The sequence below is a fragment of the Chelmon rostratus genome, chromosome 21 (genome assembly GCF_017976325.1).
Source record: "Chelmon rostratus isolate fCheRos1 chromosome 21, fCheRos1.pri, whole genome shotgun sequence".
Lineage (NCBI taxonomy): Eukaryota > Metazoa > Chordata > Actinopteri > Chaetodontiformes > Chaetodontidae > Chelmon > Chelmon rostratus.
In genome coordinates, this window is record NC_055678.1 from 2,362,377 (window position 1) to 2,378,840 (window position 16,464).

A 16,464-nucleotide genomic window follows, 5' to 3' on the forward strand; every position below is an offset into this window, starting at 1 on the left:
TTTTATTGCATCATCAAGTTTTCTCATAAATGTTCCACTTTATACGACGTGAAGCTGGAAATGATTGAATGTTTTCTTAAACTATTCATTGAACGGCCTGTGTTTAAAGCACCACTCATTATCATATATAATCATACTCAGATTCATTATATAACAGTGTACCTGACCCACTGTGTGCTTAAATGAGACACCACTTTTAACTCTGCTCCACGTCACTTAGGTCTCTCCAGAGAGCAAAACTTATGGGGAATAAAATATGAACCGTGTTCTCATAAAATCATTGGCCAGAGACAAAACGCACGCTCTCTCGTTAATTTCCCACCGGCTTTCATCCAAACCACTGCAGCAAGTTACATAAATTACTTCCCACTCTGCCCTGTGAATTATGACTCATTCTGTGAAAATGAGTTGTTTTGCAAAAAAAATGAAAAATAAATAAAAGAGAAAAAAAGTCATTTATGATAACCAGTAGCTTGGGCTGCCTCCCACAAACATTTCATCATTTGAGACGGGCTGTGTGAGCGTGTTTGCACGGCTCTTGGATCAATGTCATTCTGATCATTACTGTCAAACATTCTGATGTATTCAAATGTAAATCAGCCACTTAATGACCTCGTGTTTAAGTTTGATTTGCATATTCCGTTAAGTTGTGTTTGCCACATGCTCTTTATAGAGCATACACAGGCTGCACACACACTAGTCCTGTGGTAGCCTGGCGACGCATCCAGGGTGTACCCTGCCTCTCGTCCAGTGCATGCTGGGAATCTCCAGCCCCTGTGACCATGCACTGAAAAAGCAGAAATAGAAAATGGATCTGTTTAAACCTGGATAGTGTAAACCCTATGTTTTTGGGTCTGGGTTGCAGTAAATTTTGATATTATAACACATTTTGGGCAGTATGCTACCGAATGGCTCCACTAGCACAATATATCACAAAATATCAAACTTTGAGGGCAATAAACCAAATTCAGAGATTTTAGGTCATGTCTTCAGAGCAAACGTAGCTGTTCGTGGACAGAATCAAGAAAAAACAGCTGAAAAGTAGGAGGAGAAATAACCAAATACATCATGATCCTTGAATTCTCCAGTCTCCGTTCTGCACCAGTCAGGCAGTAAAACAAAAGCTGAGGGCAGTTTGAAATGCGTGTGTGTCAGTAAAATATCATCTGTGGATGCTGAAACATGACAGCACTGCCCTGCTGACTTTGTGCTGCCCCCTCAGGCGGCGCTGAAGAAGTACCAGATGGAGCACAAGAGCAAAGGGGAGAGTTTGGAGAAGTGCCAGGCAGAGCTGAAGAAACTGCGCAGGAAGAGCCAGGGCAGCAAGCACCCCTCCAAATATGGAGACAAGGAGATGCAGGTCAGTGTGTGTGTGTGTGTGTGTTCGTGAAACTAAGCATGTCTTCAGATGTGCGCAGGAGGCGGAAGTGTCGGATGTTTTGAATGGTGCAAACTTGGTGCTTCCTTGGTTGACTGAAGCTTTTTCTGTGTATCAATGAGGAATAAGACAGATGTCTTAGCTCCGTGGCTGACAGAGGATCCTCACTGCCAGCTGGACGACCAGAGTATAAATGCATGACAACATGGTTACAATAGCCAGTGCCAAGAAAACATCCCACTGGCTTCAGATCAGTTTGTGGTGCAGACAACCTGCCAGTCAACCTCTGGAGAAAACAGTTCCTCATAATTTATTTCAGCAAAGTCAGAATTAGAATTAGCGACGCAGACTTTTTAGTGAACTCATGCTGACTCTTCAGAGTGCCACACACTCTACGAGCTGGCTGTTAGATGCTTTTCCCTCCCCCTGATGGGATTTGAGCTTGAGTGCACCCGGTAATCCACGACTGCTGCCGGTGCTGATGGGATAGGACATGCTGAGCTGAATGGGATGGGACCCCCGACCGGGCACACGCAGTTTGGGTGCCGGTCTGAAAGGCTCTTCGCAGCGAGAGAAATGGAGATAGCGAAGGTTACGACTTGAACCCACTGTGTCAAACATTTGAGGATTTTCCTTTTTGGAAAATACAGCAAGATTTGTAGAGAAGCGTAAAGAACAACTTTTCAAAGAAGTTTTTCAGTCTGTGCCCCTTAGTGCTTGCGAAGTTTAATCACAATTAAATTAATGGCGTGTTCACAAATAAATCATATGGTCGTGTGGTTTTAGCCTTGAAACCAGTGAGAGATGGATTCTAAAGCGTGTAATATAAAGAAATATTTTAACAAATTACAGTTAAATCATGTGAAACTTGGATGAACCACAGCCAAAGTTCTCCTTTAACTTTAACTATTTGCTGCCTTTTCATTAGCTGCTGCTTTTCCTCAGTATTACATAACATTTGTTTATGGTATCTAGGGCAGGTGGAGGGGCTGATTTCCCTCATGTTCAGGTAACTGCTTGAGTGGAGGTGTGAGGAGACGGTGTGAGTCTCTTTGCCCTGTCTGTAGGTGTTGTGGTGACACATGGTGGGCGTGCCCTCTTATGCAACCTGCACAGGGGATGCTGCTGTTAGCTGCTGCGATGTGCTGTCTGTCCAATCAGCCGCTGCGCTGCTCGGTGGGAGGCTGAGAGAGAGCCGGGGGAGACGAGAGGGAGTGTGTCGAAATCTTTATGCTGCGTGTTACGTGTGTTTATCTTCCGTCTGTGTGTGGTCACTAATAAGGTGACAGTAACGAGCTTTAATCTGAGCTTTGATTTGTTTAATAAAAAACATTATTTTTCATTTTTCCCAGTCAGAAAGGACAAAGAAAAAATGTAACTAAATATTAAGTATGTACACACACACACACACACACACACACACACGCAGCAGGAGGAATACCTTGGCTATCTTCTATGGCTGATGGACTTCTGTTGTTATATTTCTGCCTTGTCAGCACTTAAGCTGTCAGATGTGATGCGAATAATTAAACTCACAAAGGTTGGGGGAATATGGGGCTCCATCCACTGGCAGCCCGTCTGCACGGCGTTGTACACAGCGGAAAACGGTCTCAGCTCACCTCTCGGGCTGCAGCTCCACTGTGGCTTTTCAGCAGACATCATATGGGGACACAGTAGATTCTCTTTGACACCTGGAAATCCAGAAGGAAACCGCAGTTCATTATTTTATCACATCAGCTGTTGTTGAAAGGGTGACAGCAGCCAACAGGAACAGAAGGTCCCTTCTGTCCAAGCCTTGTAAAATCACTTGATTTTCTGTCTGTGGATACACCTGGATTCATGTTTTTAGTTTTTAGATAGATAGATAGATAGATAGATAGATAGATAGATAGATAGATAGATAGATAGATAGATACTTTATTCATCTCCAAGGAGAAATTTGCAGTTCCAGCAGCTCAAAAGGTGGACACACAAGGGCATGCAAAATAAGAACAGGAACTACTTTCAAGTAATGAACAACTTACAAGTAAGAGGTAAAAATACAATACAAAATAATAATATAAGAAAAAATAGTGAAATAAAAATAAAGAACTAGGCTATCCAGGATAAACATCTGAACATCTGGCTATTCAGGATACACATCTGAACATCTGGCTATACAGGATAAACATCTGTAATACAGGATAAACATTCAAGGAGTTAAATATGTGCACAGTAGTGCAGTTGTGCAAAATAACAGTGTGCAATAGCTTGTTTTTTTTTTTTTAAGGCATCGTGGCTTCATTTGACAGTGAAGTTGAGGAGTGTGTGACGGGGTCTCTGATCCGTTTCGAACCACGGACGAAGCAGTTACATGGTTTGCATCTTAGACAGCTAGTCCAGGGTCATATTGAGAGGAAATGTAATTTAACGGTCAAGAGATCTTTCACGGATCAGAGCGGTTCTAATGAATTTATGAGCCTATAGCCCGATCAGATCCCAGCCGATCGGTTATGGGTTAGGAATCTGTTAAAATTGAAATTTCTGCACAAACTTCTAGTGAATGAGCTGATGTCCCATTTTTTTCCGGAAATAAATATGTTTGTCCAAATCTTGTAGCAGACGCTGTTTGGCTTTAACTCATCATGGCAGTGCAGAGAAAACACGGTGTCAGAGGTTAAGGGCTAATTGTGCGGCGCTTCCAGAGGCTGGGGCAGGCGGCCTACGCCACTCTGTAGGAGCAGCAGGGGAGGTAATTATTGTGTAATTGTTAGTGTTGCTTCGATGGACGGCTGCCGGAGCGTGAAAGGGGCGGCTGGGCCGGTTGTTACAAAAATCAATACATGGAGCTCTGAGGAACAACAGCACAGGAACATTCAGCTGCACAGTCCTGCAGCTCCTCTGGGCTTTAATGGCTGATCTGGTGTGAAAGAGCCAGTCTCAGCTGAGATACCAGACCTCTACCCCTGCTCCTGTTGTTTCGTCTCTTCAGATGAACTGAACGGCCAAAATTAAACACCCAGTTGAATAGCAGGGTATGTGCATTTGTTAACGTTAATAATGTTCATTTGTGCATGTGTGTGTTCATTAGCTGCAGAAAAAAGAGTTTGCACAATAGCTCAAAGTCTTGTTCACACATTTCAGTGAAATCTAGTAAAAAATAAAAGGAACAAAGGATGAATTTTCCAGATATTTAAAAAAAAAATAATAATAACATGTTCCGTGGATTGAACAGCAAAGGTTTGCACTCTGTCTAGTTTGTGTGTGTGCGTGTGTGTGCGTGTGTGTACGTGTTGACAGCGTGTTTAGGTAGCCAGATCCTTGCTGTGCGTCATATGGGCCCTCATGGGAACCACGTCTTGGCAGGAACAGGAGACACCAGCGGCCTGCACTGGGAAGCTCACAGCCAAAGATAAAAGGACAGATTTGCCTTTTTGAACAGACAATATGCTGCATTTATTTGTCCGGGCATTTATGGCGGACAGTTTATATGTGTAAAAGCCTGAAACTTGCCCTTGTGGATGTATCTTCTACACAATGAGGCCGTATACGCCAGTAAACTCCAGTAAACGCCTCCACTGTCCAACTTTTAATTAAGTGATGCAACAGCTTCCTGCAGCAGTTTGGAGCAGCAAGAATAAACACCACAGATTGAAGTTATCACCGTTTTTTCCTCCTGCTCATGATTGATGTTAATATTAAAACCATCGGCGATGGGAAGTCGCCTGTTTCCAATGGTGTCCCTCAGGGACCATAAAGACCTGAACTGCTGCCTGAGCACAATAGGCAGTCTGATAAATCTGCTGGTACTTTTTGTTAGTGAAGCGTGATTGGTGGAAAAGGGCTCATTCGTGGCTTTAGATGATGCCACTTCTGCTGAGTCATGTCCTTCAGAATATTTGTTTTTCTGTAATAAGAACACATGCAGAAACTTCAACATTAGACGTCACGTTGAGTTCTGCTCAGTTACTCAATCAGCAGAATATTAATCCCTAACCTTTATGGTTAATTCATGGTTTAACCCAGTGGTTCCCAACCTTTACCTTTTCATTAGAATCACTCTGATCCTTCCAAATCACTGCTCATAGCTCCTTGACACACAGCCTGGAGGTATTGCCTCATATTGAGGGGTGACAAGCAGAAATAGGCTCGTAACCGCCAATTTAAGCCCGTCAGATTGACAAACTGTCAAAAAAATTCTCTGTTTTATATAATCGTACGCAAAATATTACTTTAGCTTTTGGACTGTCGGTCGGACAAAAACAAGCCACTCAAGCAATCGAGACATCTCCTTTCCACTGAACTAAACGATTATTTGGTAATGAGGACACGATGCATATGAATCAATGTAGAAAATAATCACTCATTGCAGCCCTGATTATGAGTCACGCCTGCGGCACTTGAACTGAGAAGTCAGGTGAAGTAGTAGTAGAAGAGGAGACATTACGTCAGGATTGAGAGCGTTTGAGCAGGAGGAAGCTGTTTTCGTTGCGTTTGTGCTTCTGTTGTTGTTTCTTTTGTCTTGTTACAGCAGAAGATGGCTCTGTTTCTACAGCAGGTTTCACCATCTCTGTGAAGAAACAGATATTTCTTAGTGGGAAGCAACATTGCACCTGATTGCATCCTTTTTCTAATTCCCAACATGTGAGTGCAGAGTAGTAACGCCAATCAAACACATAATTAACATCCCATGTCCTCATGAGAGGAAAGTTGTGACGAAGGAGGAGAAAGTGGGAATTTCCTGCCTTGTGTGAGTGACACACGAGAACACTTCCTGTTTTCTTCTGCTTTGACACATTTTTAATGGGATGAGATCAGAGGAGACGGCAGCACGTCATGAGATGCGTGCGTTTGAGTATCAAAGAGAACAGTCACGAGGGATGAGATGAGGAGCAGAGACGCGTGATGAGGATCTGCTGGAGGAGAGAAATGAGCCGCACCGAATTACTGAAAATGGGAAGTGAACTTGCACCCGGCTCGGCCGTGATTCATGATCTGTCGTTTGTCTTTCAAGCATAAAAACACACAGATGACTGCGCATGCAAGTGGTGCTTTGAGCTAATACTAGCATCAACATGCTAACATGCTCATGATGACAATACTACAGAACATGCTGATGTTAATCCAGTTTGATATTTACCATGTTCATCTTAGTTTAGCGATTTAGCATACTGACATTTGATCAATCGCTAATTTGAAAATTATGGCCAATATCATGATGTTGAGATGATTCACTCAGGGCAACAATTGGGAACCTCATGATGGCACTAAAGGAAGTCAGGAGGTCATGGAAGTCGATAGGATATATTCTCTGGAGAACGTGGATATCACAAAATGTGGTGGCATTTCATTTTATGGTTGCTGAGATCTTTCAGTCTGGACCAAAGCTCCATCCCTGAAGTTGTTTCCAGATGACCCCTGACAGCCGGAGCTCTTCTTCATGTGAATCACTTTCAAACTTTCTGTCCGGAGAGATATGTGACTGCAGCTGAGGTGACTCAGAAAGGTGCTCGCCGTAAGTAGAAATGATGACTGGCGTCAGGCCAGAAGCACCACAATCAATTCCATCTTGAGATGCATCTTTTAAAGCTGACAGGCGGCCTGAGAGCCAGTTAAGGCGATTGTCTGTTATTTTTATTAGCCTGCTGGCTGTTTCTTTTCCTTCATGTCAGTGAAATAAAGAGAAGAGGTTTGCCAGTTTTTCATCTGAGCGGTGCTGGTAGACCTTTAGCTCTGCACCAGGCGTGTGTGACAGAAGAGCATATCATCACGCAGTGCTTAATATCCCTCCGGTCGTTTAAAGGAAGGAAGTGTAATCACTAATCAATCTGTTTCAGTCCAGGTTTTGACATGTCTCATCAGAGGCCCTGCAGTTTTTGCACTAATGGTTTGGGCCATCTTTAATATGAGTCAATAAATACTGGAGCACACGCTCGCCCTCCCATCACGCGTCTTATATGCTGATTGTGCTCGGTGTCAGCAGAAACCAGGAGCAGCTTTCCTCCAGGTTTATATTTTGTGTGAAGCGGGAGCTTCAGGCGAGGAGCGGCTGATTGGCAGTGGCACGAAAGGCCAGCTGGAATCTAATTATGGCTCCGTATCACGACATGTGTGCACACGTACAGCAGGCCTGATGTATTAAAGCTACTTAAATAATGCAGAAGGAGCTGAGCTGTGTGGATAAATGTACTGTAATGTTTATCAAAGTGGTGGCGTCGTCCAGGGATCTGTTATGAAACTGTGCTGGTGCTTGTTGCACTAAAACACTTCGTGTCAGATAGGCTTTATGGATTTCTGGCTCGTACAATGTCAGAGAGAAGGAAGAGAAAGACACAGGATTCATGACAGGATTTATCACAGGTTACAGGATATATACAGTACGAGACTGCTATTGACTCCCACTCTTCACACCGTCTGTATATATTATGTATGTAAATTATGGCCTTTTAGTACCCATCAAGCACAGGGCACACAGCAGACGCACATAGTTTGTGGTAATTTGATTAAAGATAAATGTATTTAGGTTTATGCCACATAAGCACAAAATCAACTGAAATAATAATATAATATAATAAAGGTTTTAATGCAACACCCCTCTACAAGAAATATAAGACATATCAGGATTAAATCATGACTCCCATTAATCAAATTAACACAAGCCACCCACAAACGTTGGGTGATCAGCTCGGACAAACTACAGGTTTACAGCTGAAACAAACATTTCACTGTTCGACAGAAAATAGACAAAAATTGATCTAAAAGTCGTTTATTGAAAGAAAAAGCCAAATATTTTCAGTTTGCAGTCTCTCTTTTCTGTTTCATACATCCACAACTCCAAAAAAAAGTCTGGACTCTTAAATATAAACTACATTGAATGTATAACATGAATAAAAACTCCTAAATAAAACCAGAATCATTTCCAAACAAACTGGTTTGACAGGTAAACAAAGCACACGCAGGAATCCCATCATAAACCACCTATTAACTTCCACCTAATGACTCTTTTGTGTTTTTCTGTTTATTTTGCGCACAACACGAATCCTCTGGCAGTTTTTCCCGCCCCCATCCATCTCTCTGCTGATTGACAGCCCCCTCGCGGTTGCCCTGACCTCAGCATGTGGGTCTGAATCTGATCAACGTGGTCGCTCGCTGTGTGTTTTTGTCGGCTACCTGAAAGCCTCTCCACCTCCGCTGTTATGATTCATAACTTGCCTTCATCTTCCTCTGCTGCTGCCACTTTGGCTTGTCACCACTTAATGTTCGCTGTGGGTGATCAGTGCATGTTCAGCCATTGTGCGCCCACATGAAGGACCTCGTTCACTTCTTAGAAATTGTTTTTTTTTCTCGTATTTGTGTAGACGATTTCCTTTAATGTCTCTTCCGGTTGCATTTTAACGCGAAGGGTCAAGCACTCGAGAGTGAGAGAGGACAGATTTTAGAGGTTTGAGGTGACGCTGTGGCTCCTCCGTGTGGCACATCACTACATCATTTTTCCACTGGAACCTAGTTGTGACAGAAACTGTTTGCTATAAACAAAATGATGATAAAAATACTCAAAATCATGCTTCAAAACCAAAAACAAAAACATTTTTCTTCCCAGAAACATGTCTCAGCTGATAAATTACAGTGATACATTATAAGATAAATACTTGCAATTAATGATCATCAAAGAGAATAACTACCATTATCAACAAAAGTTATTGTTGTCCACATTTTCCTCTTTAGATACAATACTGTGATATAATTTATATGCTGAAGATTCAGCCTTTTTTACCTCTGAGTCAGAACACGCTTGTGAAAATAGATTAATAATGAGATGGTTGAACTTACCCTCCTCATTAATACCACACAGGAGCAAATTAACACAGCTTTCAGTAATTTAGCATCGGATAGAAGGGATTTGTCATAACATGAAATAATTCAGGTGTCATTCACTAATTCATTTGTCTTATTTTGACTTTCAAATATTCTAAATGTGCTGACACTGATTTTAATTTTCCCCATTGAACACCGTCACAGGAAGTAGAGGAGGAGTAAAACAATCATTATATGGAAAGTAGGTTTCATCCTGTCAGTCCTGGACTAGCACCAGGATGCCACCTCTCTGAAACCACTACACACCTCTCTCACCTAATAGTCTTCAGAATTAAAAGTTGGTCGATGCTTATTGATGGGTAAAAGCAAATATCTGGAACAACAGAACAAAAATTTGCATTGATACAATCCGCCATCTTTCGACTGTTGTTTGCTTCTGTTGTGCCTTGTGCAAAGTCCTCCTTTGACGATGCATCCTTGATTTCAATGCGCTCAAAAGTCGAAACTGTTTGCTCAAAACGTGTGAAAGCTGGTTCGTTAGTTAGCACCCAGGTTCCAAGAATCCTGAACGGAACCGCCTCAAGAACCAGAGCTAATTGGATGGAATGATACCTGCAGCGAAAAAACCGTAGCCTCAAACACTGCAACCATTTATACTTTTATTTTACTATTTATAGTATTTTTCCTTTTTTGCTGTAGGACTGGAGTTTGGATAGAAAGCATTTAAAAGCAACACACTGTCCTTTATTGTCTTTATTGTGTCTGATTTATTAAAACGGGTCAACTAGCTCTGATTCCGATGGTTAACGAATTAACCTCTGACGAACCCTCTCGTCATCTGGATGAAAAACACACTGAATCTCTGTCTCACCATTATGGTCTGTTATTAACTCCTGCAAGTGTTCTTTTATCAGAGGAAGCGAAGCTGTGGGGTTATTATCGAGTGAATAATATGGTCAGGGCCACTTCAGAGAACTGGCTCACCCTCTGCTGTGTTAATGCTGTTCTCTATGCATTACATTACATAAGACCAAAATTATACGTTCCTTGAAAACTGTGATATTTTTGTGTCCCCACATCTATATGCATAGATGATCTTCTAATTAGATCTCTGAGCCTGTGCAGCACCATGTTCACATTTAATATGCTTCCTGTGGGATGGCTATATGTCCGTCCAATGACCAAGCGGCTTCGCTGAAGCTTTTAATGTCCGTCCACCATGGTACATGAGTCTTTGTGCACGTTCACTAACAGTAGCTCATTATACTCATATTACAGGTTCCCTTTGTCCAGTATCTGGTCAGATTTTTGCTTTAACTTAATGTTTTAAGATAAAGACACAATCTGTGATCTGAATTTAAATGAGTGGATGGATTGAAAACAGACAACTTGAATCTGCATTACTCCAAATGGATTGACTAAAAAGAAGGATTAACCCTGAATAAAAACAGAATCCATGATATTAATATGTTTTAATTGTGCTTTTAATGATTTGTTGTCATGAGAAACGTTTGTGGGCGCAGCAGTAAAACTGGCCTCCGTGTTGAATTATTGATTTTTATCTCAGTGTAATGTTCTTGACAATATCTCTGATTCATGTGGTTAGAAAAATACAGATTGGCTCTTTTAATCCATTCTATTTTTTTGCAGTGAGCCTGTGGAGGTGGAAATATCTACTAATGACTGCATCAATTAGCTAAATTGATTATCTAATTAGCACATCTGGTGCGACTAACATGTGATGATTGCAGCGCAGCGTTGGGTTGTTACATACCTCATTTCAAGGCAGATTTGCCGCCAGCGTTTTGTTTTTGCATCGAGACTTCAGCTTTAACAGAACTGGTGTTTGTTCGACCAGCCAGTCGTCTCTGACTGTGCGTAGGCTGCTGACTTTCTCAGCAAACAACTCCGCCACGGTCATTAGCACCTCATACTGGAGCTCGACACTGTCTGGCACTTGGAGAATGCTGTTTCACGTTATTCAACACTGTGGGAATCTTCAAATGCTTTCAGTTACATGACAATTACCTGAGGAAAAAGCTGGGTTTGTGCGTGTCAAAGTGCTGCGCCAGATTTGAACGAGTGGTTCCGGTTCCACTTGTTTGGGGGAGAGGAGGCAACCGTTACGTGAAAACAAAGCACCAAGTGGACTCAGTGGGCTGAATCCTTGAAGGAGCAGAGGGTGAATGCTTTTAAAAGCCAGATACAGCAAAAGGGTTGGAAAGGCAAGTGCTCTAATTCAGCTAGCGTACAGGAAAAGCAGACACCAGTCACCGTTATCACATAACAGACACGTATATAATTAGACAGTCGGCAGAGCCTGACTTCTTTTCTTCTAATTCATGGTTTTCAGGTCTGATGTGCTGTGACATTTTCCGAATCCACGGCAATTTGATTTTCAAGAACAATTTGTCTGCTTGCTATATGTCATGACTGTGACGTACGGTGCCGGATTTAGTCTAATCCAGCACATTCCATGATCTGCCCGAGTCGTTCAAAGCTTCAGTTGTTAAAGGGTTGATTCGCCCAGTTTTCATAATGGAGTATTGTTTGTGGTACTTCCAGGTGTGTAGACTATCCAGAGCAATCAGGCCAGAATTTACAGGAAGCGACGTTACTGTTTAAATGCTGTTGAGCCACAAACACGCGACTTTCACCTCAATTCAAACTCGATCCACTGGTTCATCCAGTGGTTTTGGTTCGTCAATACTCAGACTAACCTGATAACTTTAATCTAATCAAGAAGATGCCGCCATGTTTTCTTCATGCCATCCTCTTTCTTCCTCTCTCCAGTACGTGGAGGCCATCAGCAACAAGCAGGGCGAGCTGGACAGCTACATCGCTGAGGGCTACAAGAACGCTCTGTCTGAGGAGAGGAGGAGGTACTGCTTCCTGGTGGACCGTCAGTGTGCCGTAGCCAAGAACAGCAGCACCTACCACAACAAGGTGAGAAGGGTTCCCCTGCCTGTTAAAGACTACTGTAGACTTCATGTTAAAAGATGTCCGCAGTAGCTTACACATGACACATTTCACTCTATAAGTAAACATTTAGATATAGCAAATGCTACATTTAGCCCACTTTGAACCAAGTTATTTAGGCCTCTTTAAACCTACAAACCCCCAAGTCGTTACTTTATAGGTGAGATCCTTAGGATTCACTTCTTCTTTTATTTAAGCTCTGGAAATGAGGGACTTGTGTAGCTGTTGCTCTATAGAATTCCTTCATTAAAGATGATTTGATTAGCTCTTTTTACTGGTACCTGTGATATAGAAGCACATGCAGTGTGTGCCATATAAATGTTTCTCATATATGATGATGAACTCACTGCAAGCTAATTGCAGATAGCGGTGTGCTAATATGTGTTGTAAACTGGCTCTTAAGGTGTCGGAGGTAGATATTAGCAGATATTAGCATCTGAAAAGAAAAAATGTAGGTCAAATACATCACACGCATTCAAAACTACTACATGAGCAAGTGTGTTTCATCAAACTCATTCAGGAAAAAATGCAAAAGTTTTCGGCTCTTGTGCTTCTTGCATGCATCAGCGCAGCCGGGAGATCAGTTGTCAGGACTTTTATGTTATCCAAGAAATGAGTGAGGAAGGCATGTCACACCCACCTCTCATCCCTTCACACTGGGGAAATGTGAAGTGGTAAAGTGTGACATAGACGGAGAAGTGGAGGGCGAGTGGGTGAGGAGGAGGTGAAGTGGGGAGGCAGTGGGAGAGAGAATGACCTACTTCTGCAAGAACACTTGGTTCAGACTCACTGTGTGTGGGAGTGAAAGTGTCTGAATGAGTGATTGATAGACAGAGGGAGGAAGCACAGAACACAAACTGATGATGCATAAACAGCAGAAGAACATTTAATTAGCCTTAAACTCAGTTATGAAGCACAGATGAATCTTGCATATATTAGTATGTAACTTTATTAGTCGACTGACAAAATTCATTATTATGAATCATTTCAGTTTTTCTTCTTCTTCGATGCAAAACTTTGATGCTTTTCTTGTTATACATGAGTTAACTGAATGTCTTCAGCATTTTCCTGTTTGGTTGAATGGGAAATTCTGATTATATAATCTTATATAATCTTAACTATAATCAGTTTTGTGTTGTGCAAAACGTGCTTCAGCTACATTTTTACTAGGGTGTTGCTAAATTATGGTACAGTCTTGTGACGTGGTTGCTAAGGTGTTGCGAGGAAGATGTTACATACGCTCTCAATGTTGGGAGTCGTCGCTAGGGTGTTACTAGGCTGTTGTTAGGTGGTTGTTTTTGGTATATACTCAAATTTGGAGAAGGTAAAGGGTTAAACATAGTCATAATGTATTGACTCATTATTTTTTGAAACATTATGTAATCAGTGTTCTGCATAATGCTAATGCTACTAGCTCAGTAACTGCAGTGTTTGTTGAATAATGCTGGCCGCCTACTGCCACTGAACATTGTCTATGCTACAGTGTTAGAAAACGATCTGCCAGAACACCATTGACGGTTTGCTCTCTTTACTTACTGCGTCCATTTACGGATTGGCAAATCTCCCACAAACTCTGCAAGAGAGTGGTTCTCCTGTGCTGTGGTAGGTGAGCAGGGAGGCAAGGATGAAGGAAAAAGAGACAGTCTGCTTGTCGGTTTTATCAGCACAGTGGTAAAGGCACTGATCCACCTACGCTTTACCTTAGCTGTTTGAAAGGGCTAACAGAGGTCGTAGTGACTCATCGTTTCTACCAGCACCAAGAAACACTAAAAAAAGACTTTCCTGCACACACACAGGAATCCATGGATGATGTCCCATTCATCCCAATTCAATTAATCTAGCCTCTTGTGAAAGTTAACGGCCACAAGAGGCAAGAGAGACTGAGAAGAATTCACTTAAACTCAGCTGAAAAGCTATTTCAGTCGGAGCATGAATCCCCAATAACACAACACTCACCCTGTTAGCATGAATTTGTTTTTGCTGTACTTTTATACTTGTGCTAATTTATTTGATCATGCCACCCACACCCTGACGCCCACATACGCACAGCGGGGACAGACAACCTTGGAACCACACTGTGTTTATCCTCCACACCAGCCTGGTAGAGTTAAAACTGTTTGAGCAGCAGATTCTCCTCCAGTATCTCTCCAGTATTCATGGATTCAGGACTCCCTCACTTATTTACTGACGATGGATGCAAATGAGAACTTTCTTTATGTAACCGTCCTACTGTATAATGTATGGAGGAAATGGCTCTCTGCTCTTCAAGGGCCAGATGAGAGCCTCTCAAAAGAGTTCATTAATAAAGAGGATTCATATCTCTCACTTTCTTCTGCCTCTCATCCCTCTCCTCATTTTACTGTATGCCCCCCCCATCCCCAGCTTTCTTTCCCTCCCATCATCATGTTGAATTCTGTGAATCATGTGATGCCGTGTTGGCGTCCATAGGGACGTTCCATCCAGCATTTACAAATATGTTATAAATTCACATGTACTATATCATAAGTGCATATTAATACTGATCTAGATAATGACTAAAAAAGGGAACCAAATTTTTAAAAAGTTGTCCTCTCTGGTGGCCTTCTAGTTGAATATATATAAATGGATAAAATGTGCAAAGCAAAATAATTTCACTATAGATTTTTTGCAGCTGTGATCAGAAAGGAGTTTGATATTCAGCTTTAATTAAGTCCAGAAGGGCCCAATATATGAGCTAGTGTCTGTTAAGCACAAGCCTCAACCTCTCTTCCTTCTTTCTTTCAGGGTAAGGAGCTTTTAACCCAGAAAATCCCAATGTGGCAGCAGGCGTGTGCCGAGCCCAACAAACTGCCAGACCGTGCCATGTTCCTTGCCCAGCAGATGAGCGGTGCGGCGGGCATCATGGCTCCCGGCGCTCATCATCCAGGCATGCCCATCTCTGAGCCCATCCCTGGTGCTAAACCCCTGCCGGTGCCTCCAGAACTGGCAGCTCTGAGGGCCAGTGGGGCCATGGGACAGCAGGTCTGTTCTTTACTGCCCTTAAATCACCATTTAGTCCACCTGAGACCTGCGCGCTGTGCAGTATTTATTGCCATTTTATATGATTATAGGTTTTTGTAGGAACAGCAGTGGTAATGAGTTGTGTTATTCATGGGCTACTGCAGCTGGACACTGGGTTTGTGTTGTGTTTGTGGATCTTTGCATTGCAGCAAAATGCTTTTTCTAGAATATACACACACATTTGAACATCTATCCTTTTGAGGACCCTCACTGATAAGCTTCAACCTGCTTCTGAGCTGAAGTCTCTGCCAGACAACTCTTGAAAAAGTGAAACCAAAATGTCCTCCTTTAGCAAATGTACCCACTTTTCAAATGGTATCAAAGCCAAATTGGCCCTCAGAGAGATAGAAGCACAAATGCACACAAACAAACACAGGTAAGTGTTGTGTAATGAGACCCCTAATGAGGACCTGGAATGTGTCGAGGGGTGTAGCCCCCGGACGTGGCTGCTGCTTCATGGGAGCCCTTAACTCGTCCTCACAACTCTGGTGAATGCAAATGAAATCGTTAGCGACGGTAATTAGCTTGTTGCACAGAAGAGGCTTAAATTCCTCGCCTCCTCAGGCTCTTTTACGCCATGCCCCCTCCTCTCCCTCCTGCAGGCCTGGTTACTGATGGAAAAAAAACTTCAAGATTTACATGAAAGACTGCCTCAGTTTTGCCTGAGCTTCTAATTAAATTCAGTGGTGTTTTATGTTCCCAGATGAAATGCACTTTGAAACTCTCTGCAGTCTCCCAGCAGTTATTCCATATGTTTATCTTTAAACCAACATGTACTCAAATCTCGTCTTTTCATTAAGCAGCATTTCCTGACCCAGATCCTCTCTCTGCCGAGTTCATTATTATTAATGAGGTACTGGATGTTACATAACAACTTGGGGTGATCTGAAGAAAATGCATTTGTGTTTTAATTGCCTGTATGCAAATTTCATCGTCTTCGCAGAGGCTGATGGGAGGTGTGGAAGGAGGGATGGCGGTCATGAACGGCACAGCCGGTGCTCACGGAGGGGACGACTACCAGCAGTGGATGGAGGGCAAGGTGGCCCAGGGCAAGGTTTCACCGCAGACCCAGAGGCATGGTGGAGAGGTCTACTCGAACACCCTGCCTGTGCGCAAGGTCGCTCCAGCCAAGAGCAAGACCACACTGAGTAAGAACCGCCGTGCTCTAAATATGTGCACTCTTTCAAGGGATTTGCAAAGACAAAGGTAGCAGAAGAAAGATTTAATATGAAGGATGCTGATGAACGCATTCATTAACTGGACACTGCACAGAT

The 16,464-nt window shown here is 42.5% G+C and overlaps 1 protein-coding gene across 6 annotated transcripts in view; it reads left to right on the top strand.

The window, feature by feature from the left end:
- The window catches only part of baiap2b (BAR/IMD domain containing adaptor protein 2b), a 68,680-nt gene that overhangs the window by 40,827 nt on the left and 11,389 nt on the right, over positions 1-16,464 (top strand). For all 6 annotated transcript variants that reach the window (XM_041962643.1, XM_041962645.1, XM_041962646.1 and 3 more), the window contains 4 exons: positions 1,223-1,360; positions 11,966-12,118; positions 14,915-15,151; positions 16,134-16,338. In XM_041962643.1, coding sequence (XP_041818577.1) covers positions 1,223-1,360; positions 11,966-12,118; positions 14,915-15,151; positions 16,134-16,338 — 733 coding nt within the window. The remainder of the gene's footprint in view (positions 1-1,222; positions 1,361-11,965; positions 12,119-14,914; positions 15,152-16,133; positions 16,339-16,464) is intronic.